At 42.0% G+C, this 11,603-nt stretch overlaps 1 protein-coding gene across 3 annotated transcripts in view; it reads right to left on the bottom strand.

The window, feature by feature from the left end:
* Nucleotides 1–11,603, bottom strand: part of prmt3 (protein arginine methyltransferase 3) — a 52,863-nt gene that overhangs the window by 6,714 nt on the left and 34,546 nt on the right. For 2 of the 3 annotated variants that reach the window (XM_031848504.1, XM_031848505.1), the window contains exons 14-15: nucleotides 5,619–5,669; nucleotides 4,835–4,922 (exon numbers count right to left, since the gene is read on the bottom strand). In XM_031848504.1, coding sequence (XP_031704364.1) covers nucleotides 4,835–4,922; nucleotides 5,619–5,669 — 139 coding nt within the window. The remainder of the gene's footprint in view (nucleotides 1–4,834; nucleotides 4,923–5,618; nucleotides 5,670–11,603) is intronic. The other variant, XM_031848506.1, reaches the window with a different exon arrangement.

Raw genomic sequence — 11,603 nt, 5'->3', positions numbered from 1 at the left:
TAACTGTGTAAAATGTTGGGATTTACTCTAACCTCCTACATTAGGACAGTGTTTGTATGCTCTCGTTCACTCACTCTTTGTGCTTTCTCTCCTCACAGGTTTCTATGGATCATCGTTATATCTGGACACTGGTCGTGCCTCTAACGTAGTTGTGACATATGCAAGAGTAATTTCCCTGGTTGCTCGGATCGTGACAGTGAGCGTGAACTGTCGGGGAGAGACAGCCGCGTCTCTTAAGTCCTGCACGGTGACATGTCACTGTGTTGGGCTGCTGTTTCAATAGTGTCATAGGGGGGGTGGCCAGTCTTCAAATCATGTGCCAACATGCGTTAGGGTACTTCCGGTGTCCGATGTACATTAAGACAGTGTTTTTATGCTCTCATTCACTCACTCTCTGTGCTTTCCCACCTCGCAGGTTTCCGTGGATTGAATGTGTTGTAACTCTGTTATGTTGTTCATTCTGTACACATGACATCTATTGCACTTCTGTCCATCCTGGGAGAGGGATCCCTCCTCTGTTGCTCTCCACAGGTCTCTTCCTCTCTTCTCCCCGTTAAAGGGTTTTTGGGGGAGTTTTTCCTGTTCCAATGTGAGGGATTGTAAAGCCCTCTGAGGCAAATTTGTGATTCGTGATTTTGAGCTGTACAAAATAAATTGAATTTACTTGTACCTGCACCTACTGTTTTCAACAACTCCACAGAAGACACCTGGACAGCTCTGAGGTAATATCTAACTTGCGCTATTTAGTGCCATATAGCGTCTCTGTGTAGTCAACAACTGTCAAATCAAATAAAGAAACTACACATCAATTATATTTTAACAATCATTATTCTCAGTTTTCCAATTTAACTGGATGGATTATAAATAATACATAAATAAATGTTCTCTCATTTCAAGTAAATAATAATAATTGAAAATAATTTCAAGTAAAATAATCTAAAAATAAAAGGGTTCGGTTAACCCTCAGCCTTTTACACATCATTTCTGTAGTTAAACTGTTGAAGTATACGGCTGTGAAAATACGTAATTATAAAGATAGCTATAAATACAGTAAATCATCTGAATCTTGGTATAATACTGGCTGCGTTTATTGGAGGTTGTTTTAAATGTCTGTTAGATCAAATGTATTAAGAGTCCATTTAGATGTACAGAATTATCACATGGCATTTTATGCTCATGTTCATAACCACATCTTGGCCAGATGGATGTAACGGCAACCTTTATATTCCAAATGAGATGTTAGCACAGCGCTCACTCACTTTAACTCGCTAAAGGAGGAGACAGGCCGAGGAGAACGTTTGTTCTTAAAGCAACAGTTTGACTTTGTTAAGTACTGTCTTTGCTCTGTACTGTATTTTGTCAACAGGAATACATAATTGCAGTGCTGTGTTGTAAGATTCACAATAAAACAATGAATTCCATTTGGTCGTTGATGAAAAGGTTAGGATGCATGAAATAAGAAATTCTGACTTGGACAAAGCAGTTTTGTGCTCGTCAGTGGTGATCAAACAGCCTTATAATTATGGCAATTCTAGTTTCAAGCATTAACTTGCTCAGAACCAGTGATAAAATCTCAGTAACAAGTTATAATACCTTATTAAGATAATTAAGGACTGAAACGCTTGAAACAAGTGAAATGCTCGAACATAAAAACTGCCTGGTGAGAAGAAATATCGTGTCAGACAAAAAACAAGCATATATTGCCTTGATTTAAGATATTTCATCTTACTTAGAGTTTAATTTTTGCAGTGTACTGCTTATCAGTACTCATGTGTGCGCCTATCGATACTCCACGTGTCATTTGTTGACATTACATCATCAGTGTCTTTGTCAGCAAACAGCACAGCGCTGAAAGGGTTAACTTTCTGTAACATTGAGCCAATAAATGACTGGATGTTTGTTTCTGTACAACTCATAGGTGAGAGTGTTTTATAGGATTACACGATTAAATCTTTTTGCTTGGTTTCATTAAATACATCCACTATAGCTTTCTATTAATCCTGTCCTCCTTATCCAACCTCGACACCGAACGTCAACCGACTCCTCCAACATCCATCTCCATCATGGATCGACCCTTCGAGGCCAAAGACCTGGAAGAAGGATGATTCTCCGAGTACATGCATGGACGCAGGATCTGTGGCAGCAGATGCTTGACAATGTGACTAATGAGGTTTCATTGTCATCAATCTCAAATTTAATCTAAGAGGCTGACAGTGATAAGAAAAACACCAACAATGACAATTGCTTCAGCTACAACATTCATGAATTTATCAATCTGGTCACATGACTCCCATGGGCCGTTTTTACCTTTATCTAAGGCTTAATTCTACATAATCAAAGCTGTAAGAAGCTCAAATCACCTCCAAGACAGTGCTCAGCTGGCACACAATGAGGTCCCAATCTACAGCAAAGTCACAAGGTTAACAAACACATCCTTCATTATAGCCAAAACAATCTTATTCTCCCTCACAATTAGTGGCGGAGCCCCGACAGCACGGAGCCGCCGTCTGTCCGCTCGTCGCTCCGTCCAGGATGAGGAAACGTTTCCTTCTTCTTCTTCTGCTGCTGCGCCGTCTCAAAACAACAAGCAACGAGTGTTTTTTTTCCAGAGAAACAAGCAGAAACTAAGCTGCTGCTGAGGGGCCCCGGGGCCTCAAGAGGCCCCAAATACATGAAAAGGAGAACAATGGAAAAATGTGTATTCTCAGAACATTATCCGTCGTCCATTTCAGTATAATATAAACTCTATATTTTATTTTTTGACCAATATCAGTCTGGTGCTTTTCTCTTCTTGCACAAAATAAAAATGTGCTGCTTCATTCCTCTACAGCAGAGGTCTTCAACAGGGGGTCAGCAAAATTTTTGGTTGATTAGACAATTTAAAAAAAAAAATAAACTATTTAAATTTGTTTTCTCTAAACATGAATCTGTCCATTATTTTAATAGTTCAGTATTGTATGAAAGATAACGGGTATCTTTATGCATGGCAGTGGCACTAATATGCCATCACTCATTTTGGTTTCCACATTTATGTTTAAAATGAAAACATCAGTTTGAATAGCTTGTGTGCATGATTATCATGCAATTGACAGACAATGTTGATATTGGTATTGGTATCAGTTGACAAGCTATGTTTATAAATGGCAGTGGCACGGCCTCCCTACTCACTGTACCTTGCACATGTTTAAAATAAAAACATGGATATATGAACCTGTGTATTATTTGAATAGCTTAGTATTGAATGCATAATAAAGAGGTATGTTTATACATGGCACTAGGTCCAGTTTAATATAAAACACAATTTTATACAATATATATAGTCGGGGGTCCCTGCTCCATCTCTCTATCAGTTTGGGGGTCCTTGGCCTGAAACACGTTGAAGACCCCCGCTCTACAGGAACAAAGTTTGAAAATAACTGAAAGGGTTAGTTCGGATCTCTTAAGTTTATTAAAGCTTTAACCTTCTCTGATCTAAATCACTCTGACTGGTTCTTCATGGGACAAAATGCTCTGGCACACACAGGAAGTGGTGCATTTGTGTTTCCTTTAAATACTCTTCTTCCTTTACGAGATGAAAAGGTTTCGAAGGGGAAAAGTCAGGACAACATGCTGATGTGAGTTTATATTTTGCCTCCTCGTTATTGTGTTTGTTTGTTTGTTGGACTTCCTATTAAAGACAGACTAAGTAACTTTTGCTGAACCGTAAATGCTTAAAGTATAGAGTAACAGTAGAACAAGTTGAGAAGATTCAGTGATGTCTGTTAAATAGTCGTATTTATCAAATGTATTAGCCTCCATGAGCTAGAAGTCATTTCAGACCAAGTAAAACCGGTTTCATGCTTCTTGCAGGCAGAGCAGCTGTCAATCACTTTTCAAAAAAGTAGACTCGTCTACAACAAGTGAGCAGGACTACAGAAGAGAGGAGGTTCGTTCGTGTTTGTTTGCAATCAGCATGAACAACCACACGTTTGCGGGGACCGTGCACGCCGTCGTAATGAGCATGAAATAGGTTTAATGCTGTGGCAGCAAAACCTTTTAGTGTATAATCGAGCAAGGGTGCTTTTTTATTGCTAATAGTTAGTGGAATAGCAATTTCTTCATTTAAAAGTAACATCGTCTTTAACATCGTTTTAAGGTGAAGTCCACCGTGTTAGACATCAACTCGAGACTTTACGGGTGATTTTACATCGTGTACTTTTTTTTAAGTTGATTGGATTTGTTGGGTCGTACTTGTCAGGTTGGCAATGCCACAGCTGTCGACTATTTCTTCACTCCAATAAAAAAATATATGTACTAAGGTTTCCACGTTCATGGCCGGTTGATGACATTTTCACTGTTATGTTTGCTGGAGTTTGACAGTTGTTTCAAAGAACATCCACACTGCTACGCGTCACAGCAAGCTGCACCAGCTCAAAACACGTAACTGTGCTGATACAGCGATTACATTTCACTGGTCAGTTACAAAGCGCTGCTCTGGTAGCGTGTCATGATTCAGAGGCCTGCAACCTGGCTATCAGATGAAGTTCTACATGCTGTCTCCGATGGCTGAATGAGATTTGTTTTGATCCCTCGCCGTCTCTGTGGGTGACAGATAACGGGTGTCAACCAGCCTGACTACATCTCCACCACAGACAGATTACCTGCCGCAGCTCGCTATGACGCACCGCCAGAGAGGCAAATAAAACCATGAAAGAAAATAGAGCCATACAACCTAAATGGAACTCAACCACGCATGTAAACTCCTCTTGGCCTAAGAATATGCACGTGAGAGCGGACAAAAGTGTAAAACCTCCCTGTGCATGTAGAAACAGTGTTGCAGAGTGTTTTCACTGACCTGCTTGGACAGAGAGAGGCCTCTCCAGTAGGAAGACTGTCTGTTTCCAGTGCGTCTTTGTGACCTGAGGACCCGTGGAGAACATCACCTGGTGTGATAATACGTGAAAAAAAAACAAGAGCACAAACATCACAAACTGGTGCTACCTTACAGCACGGAACACTTTGTCATGTTGCAGCATTTCGCAAACACAAAACCACTTTTTGGATGTTTCGGGACATGAAAGCGGTTTATAAATCGGTTTAAACTTTTGAAGATATTCTTAATTTATAAAAAAACAGACTATAAAAAGTGTCAAAACAAGGAAAGCTTACTGGAGGTTCTGTAGGAGTCTTGCTGGGATTCAAATAAATCTGCACAAGAACCAATCTTCTATTTCATGGTTTCTGTTGGGGCCAATCCACGCTTAAACTAAACCATTTATAGCTTACACTGCATTATAAATGAAACCGAATTGTACTGTGTTCATGAAACAAACAGATAGTACCATGTTACACTGCTCCAGCCTTAGGTGCTAGTGGGGATGAACATTTAGTGGACCATCCATAGCATGCAGTTAGAGTCTCAGGTACAATAGGAAGTGCAAACGAAAGGAATATCTGTGTTGCTCACAGAGCTTGGCATCGGCTGTTCCAACTGGCCGGCTCTGCTGGGCAAGTGCTTATATCAGCAGTCGGCTAGGACGCATGTCGATTGCCAGCGGACGCCTCGGGGAGGAGGAACACGCTAAAGCGTGAACATAATTGAGTTTCCGTTAAATGGCTTGGCTGTGGCCGTCGCTTACCTTGTTGCCGCAGCCTTTGTCAAAGAAAATGTCAAAGTAGCCGACAATTGCCTGCAATGAAATATGAGGGGCGTGTTAGAATGTGACAGAACGATAAACCCCTGGATTTGTTTGACTATGCTGCAACTCTTGGCACGCAGCGCTGAGAGAGGCAGGAGGCACAACAAAGTCTCAGGGTTTTAATGAGCAAAATAATGAATGAGTTGAGGAATAAGGCAGTAAAACCACACTGGGAACACATTTTACTGTTCAAATATTTACAGTTATCTTTACTGTACTTACCTACCTTCAAGGAGACAAGGATTTAGATTAGCTTGCTTGCCATGCTTACCACGTCATTGTGTGTGTGTGTGTGTGTGTGTATGGTCTGGTAACTGTATTGGCTTCTCTGTTACAGAGAATGGGTATTGATACGACTCATGTGAGAACTGCACTCTTCAACCCTCCTTCCTTCTCAAAACCAACAGCTCCCATGTGCTCCCGCTCCACCTCATCTGGGAGACTTGTCATCGGACAAAAGAAATAAATTATGAGGCTGCCTCCAATGACACCGAGGCAATTTTGCTGACAATAAAAAAAAAAAAGAATTCCAGCGTGTTACATGAAATTAGCAAAGGTGGCTATTTTGGTGACAGCAATGTGAAAACAGTCTGCACAGAGGAGGAATGGGTACAGGAAAATAAACACTAATGTGTTTTTTAGTCCAAATGAATAGGAAGGCGTGTTCATCTGAATAATGCCCACTAAGGGAAAGGACAAATGACAAATCTCTGCTCCCACGGAATCCATTGTTGTGTAGATGATAGTTTGGCAAACCACAGAAGAAGAAACTAGCCAGTCCGAAGCTTCACTAAAGCTTTTTTAAGTCTTAGATGTGAAAGACTTCTTTTCCTTCACATTGGGGTTTCCAATTCACTAAATGCCTGCGTGGAAATGTAGTCTTTTATAAAATACACTCTCTGCTGATGTGGATTTACAGAGCAATAAACACAACTGAGTGAAAACCAATTCACACATCTACAACAAACTGAAGGGAGAGTCCAGTGCCAGAGTGCCTGTAGGTGACCGCTGTCAGATATGTGAGGTAAAAACCACCCCCCAGGCTTGTTTTCCTCCCATTTCTCCCCCCGCTGGAGGAGGAGAGAGGCACTCTATCAATCTCAGGAGCGCACTTGTAGTGGCAATGATGCAGAACTAATAGCTTTTAATCCTGACGCAGCTGACAACTTGGAGGCCAGCTCTCTGAGACAAAGAAGAACCGAATCAATGGAAGAGGGGGAAAGAGGAAAACAAGGGGACAGAGGAGAGGAAAGAAGGAGGTAAAGACAGGAAAACAGACATGGGGAAGACATACAGAGCATTGGAACAACAAGGGAAGGAGCAGGAAAAAGGGCTGTAATATAATGTGAAAGCTGGGGAGAGGGTTTCCTCTTTAGGGTTTTTAGCATCTGTTCAAAGCTTCTGTAAAAGTCTCCGAAATTGAAATTCAATAATTTCTGCAAGTAAAACTGGCCAAGAGCGATATATTTTTTACAATGCATCTACATACAGCGTACACACACAAAGATACACACATGCAGACTCAGATAATCCGGAATGCCGTCAGAAGCCGCGTTCGACACACTCCCCGCACAGAGGCTTCAATCAACCTTTATCGACTCAGACAGGCAGGGGCGAAACGCTAGCTCACAACTAAACCGCCAGAAAAGAACCCGAAGTGGATAAAAGAGCATGTCAACCCAATGCAATTATGGCTTTTAATGAACGCTACGGAGATGCTCGGTACTGAGGTAATTAGGAAATTAGCCGTAATTACTCGTCAGGCAGAGCGGATTCACCTCTCCTCGCCGGGGAGGCAGAGATCATCCTCAATGCGCCTCGCTGATGACAACGCCTCGTAAGCGAGATTGATTGTCACTTCGACGTTGTGCAACTTTCACACACAGCAGCGAGACGGGCAAATTAAAATGTAGGCCACTGAGTGAAACTTGCAAATACAAAAAATAAAAAACAGGAGAAGCTTGGCGAGCTTCTCCATTAAAATCCCATTTGAAAGAAAGAAAAAAAAAAAGTATTGTAACTGCCTCATGTATAAAACACCAAAGATGTGGAAGTTTAAGCAATAAGCAATAAAGACCTTGATGACTCACATCTGATCCGGACTGTACCGAGCCTATAGCTGATCACCGGCTGTTAATGCTTCCTGATTTAAACAGGCTGAAGGAAAGAGAGTTGATCAAACTTCTCGGGGCCCTTTGAAAGAATTTAATGATAGCTTTTACAACAGCCAGCAAAACAGGTATTTCACGATTCAAACTTTCCCTCCAAATGGGAACTAAAAACAGTTATTCAACAGCAGAAGGAGTTCAGCTGCAGCTATCTTCACTTTGTACTATTTAAAGACACCTGTAAAAAAAAGTATGGACTGCAGTATTGTGTTTCTGACTTTTGCCTAACTGTCTCAAACATCGATGTATGGAAAGTGAGCATTACAAAAGAAGCTAAATATCCTTAAAGCCGATAGATACACAGCCTTCAACCTATCGCAGCTCATTAAGTTGTGATGGCTAACATGTTAGAAAACATGTTTTTCTATCTACGTCCATCAAACAGAGCAACATTAGCATTCACTCATGTTTCTGTCCACCTGATGAAGACCAATAGTTCTTCTAGTTTTCACAACTCCTCAGAAAAATACCAGGATCTTTAGCTGCTACATGTTCCACTTTCTTCACTTGCTCATTGCTAATTTGCCAAATTTGTCCGCTGTTTGGTGCTAAGCAGGTAGCGTACAGCGAGTTATCTGAGCTGGTTTGCTAAAAACTGCAACCGAGACCGTACTCAAGTAAAAAAAAAAAAACCTTTTTGAAGGTCTCGTCTTGGAATCAACCGGATATCTACTCTCTCTCTTTTCTCGGTCTCATACAAAGAGGATTTTATCTCAACACCACAGCTGCGGGGATGTCACTGAATTGTCTGATGTATTTGTTGACATCCTCACTGTGATTGCTCATAGAAGGCATTTCTCATGGTACACTCGTACATACACACACATATAAATGGCAATAAAAGAGGTGAATGAGGAGGAATCTTTGAAATGTGTTTTCTGTGGTTGCTTTTATGTGAATGTGGATCTTTCAGATCAATGTGAGAAGTAAATATAGTTTGCATGTTCCACATTTTATTGTAAAATGTGTTGTGCAGTGTTGCACTGCTGGTCTGGTCTCGGTCTTGACTTGATCTAGCCCTGCCTTGGTCTTGGTCTTGTCTCAGTCTCGATACACTCTGGTCTTGGTCATGACTTGGTCTCGGTTCGGGGGGGGTCTAGACTACAACACTGCCGTGAGCAATGCCTTTCACATTACACAAAGATTTAAAACCCAAAAATATGAACACGGTTCCGGTTGTCCTCTTGTGCTTGAATGATCAGAAAGCTTAAATAAAAAATTGTGCCCCCTCACAGACTTATGTTCAAAATGTATGTTCCATTAATTTATGTTAATTTGAACAACCCTGTTATTAAGTTGTATCTGAGAAGATCCCCTGACAGATTAAGGCCTCTATTTCCCATCCCATGATGGACGAAGGGAGGGAGGTCTAAAGAGGCAAGCGAGACAAACAGAGAGTGCAAGGAAAAGAGAGGGTAAACTTGAAACACAAGAGAGAGAGACAGACACACACACACACACACACACACACACACACACACACACACACACACACAGACACACACACACACACACACACACACACACACACACACACACACACACACACACACACACACACACACACACACCAAAAACAGGACGAATCAGAATGAGCGCTTTACATTTTCATCAGCGTTTAGCCTTGGGCCCCGGCTCTGTCTGTGATAAGTGATGACAGTGGGCTTCGTGACGGCCCACGGAGGAGGCTCCGCAACACTGAAGCTCTCCGGCCCCCATTCTCTGGGAAGAGCGGGGGGGAGAAAATTAATAATTATCATCATGGATAACACCAACAGGGAGCAATTCATCATCGCTCCCCTTTCGCCCGGCTGTGTCAGCGAGCTGCGTGGCCCGGCCAGATACTATTATACGACGTAGGGGGGGGGGGGAGTTAAGGGGAGGGAACGGAGGGAGGGAGAAGAGAGGGCTAATGCGCTTTTGATGGGGTTTATCCAGGCGTGGAGGCTTCAAGCACGACCACCTCACGGGCGGGTTGGTGTGAATCCCCCTCCCCCCCCCCTCCCCCCCCCCCCCCCATCTCTCCTCTCAGCCTCCCCACCCGACTGCTGCCACTCCAGTGAGGTGGAGCAGGAATCGGACACGGCTGCAGCGCACCTCTAGTCGGCGTTCTTCACTCTTATACACACAAAACAACTGAACTGTAACAGTCAGAGCTGATCCAGATTCACGCTGTGCAAAACTGGCGGTGGTCAGCTGAGCTTTGTTCATGTTCTCTCGAGGAATTGAAGCAATGAACACAGTTAAGGTGAAAGTGTGCATTTTGCAAGTTTAAGTGAAATTTTAGCTTTTGGTAAACTGGCTGTTATTCATTTTTTCCCCCTGTTTTATGACAAATGGTCATAATAACTTTTTCTGTTATAGAGATTTCGGAAACCCAAACTGGCATCAAGACAACGGGCACATTCCTCCTACAGATTTTCCAAAAAACATAATTTAAATTCCTATCTCAGACCTCAAAGCCTTTCAGTGCTACTGGAAGTGAACACAGAGAAAGCATGTTATCATGACCAGCACTGTATAACATGAGGATAACCCAGCTCGCCCACCACTGCTGATAAACAGAGAGCAGGTCAACCTTCATGTGTGCTTGTGCTGTTATGTTGTATCAATAATCTGGGATATTCAGTAAATTCCTGGGAGCACCTTTGATGGAAATTTATTTAGTGTATCCACCATCCCTCTTAGTGATTGCTCACATTTTTCACAATGCCTTTAGACAACCTTCACTGTGCCTCAAATTGATGCATCTAGCTCATGTTGGATGACAGGGCGATAATGAATTGTTGAGGTTTTAGCTGCGATGTGTGTTTAAGACACTGTCCTATGTCTCTTCTGAGATGGATTTCTATGTGTATAACTGGTAAAACTGGTCCAAATGCTTACGACTCTTTTGATTTGTCAATCATTTATAAAGCACTTTCAATTGCATTTGATTTGCTTGAAAGGTGCTATGTAAATAAAACGTGATTGATTGATTGATTGATTGACCCATCTTAAGCTGCAGTTCATCTAGTTGCCACTATATGCTGGCTCTGAAAAAATAATTTCTGAAATATCTTTTTCCAACGTCGGTCTCTGGGGATTATCTCCTGGTAGCAGTGCCTGGGTTGTGCGTTCCGCGGGATAGCAAATAATCGCAGTAAAAGAGTCTCCATAGATTTAGTATTGCACTAAACATTGTCGGATTCAAGGTGGACAGTTTCTTAAAAACAAATCAAGTCTAATGCCGCAGAACCATAAACCTGGCATCTAAATTACCCACAATGCAATTTAACCGCAGACAGTTTGGTAGCACCTATAGCACCTTTCAATGTTACCAATGCTTTACAGTTACTAAGGAAAAACACATTTAAAATAAATCCGCATTACCATTAAATATATTTCAGCAACTAGTACACATAAGATAGTTTTTTCCGAAGTGTGTAAACCGACTTTTAAGCTCAAAATCAGTGCATTCCCCATTAACTTCAAGGACGTTGACATAAATCAGTATGTAGAACGTTGGTTGATAGTCCACTGGAAGTTGCCTGCCAAAACAATTCTTATTGACAGTCAGATGATCAGCGAACTCTGAATGTATGTACTGCTGAGAGTTGGAGTGGATTTTTACATTAACATTCTCTTCTTAATGTGCTCAAAATCGTCGTCCTTGAAGTTGACGAGTGCCTGGCCCGACCCTCTAGAAGGCCCCCCCCCCCACCCCCCCCCCCCCCCCCCCAGCCCACACATCCAAACACGCAACAAAGAAGTGAAG

Source organism: Anarrhichthys ocellatus, unplaced genomic scaffold (assembly GCF_004355925.1).
Source record: "Anarrhichthys ocellatus isolate YVR2014 unplaced genomic scaffold, GSC_Weel_1.0 scaffold8, whole genome shotgun sequence".
Classification (NCBI taxonomy): domain Eukaryota; kingdom Metazoa; phylum Chordata; class Actinopteri; order Perciformes; family Anarhichadidae; genus Anarrhichthys; species Anarrhichthys ocellatus.
Note: the sequence above shows the minus strand (reverse complement) of the source record. Positions and strands in the feature narration are given on the sequence as shown.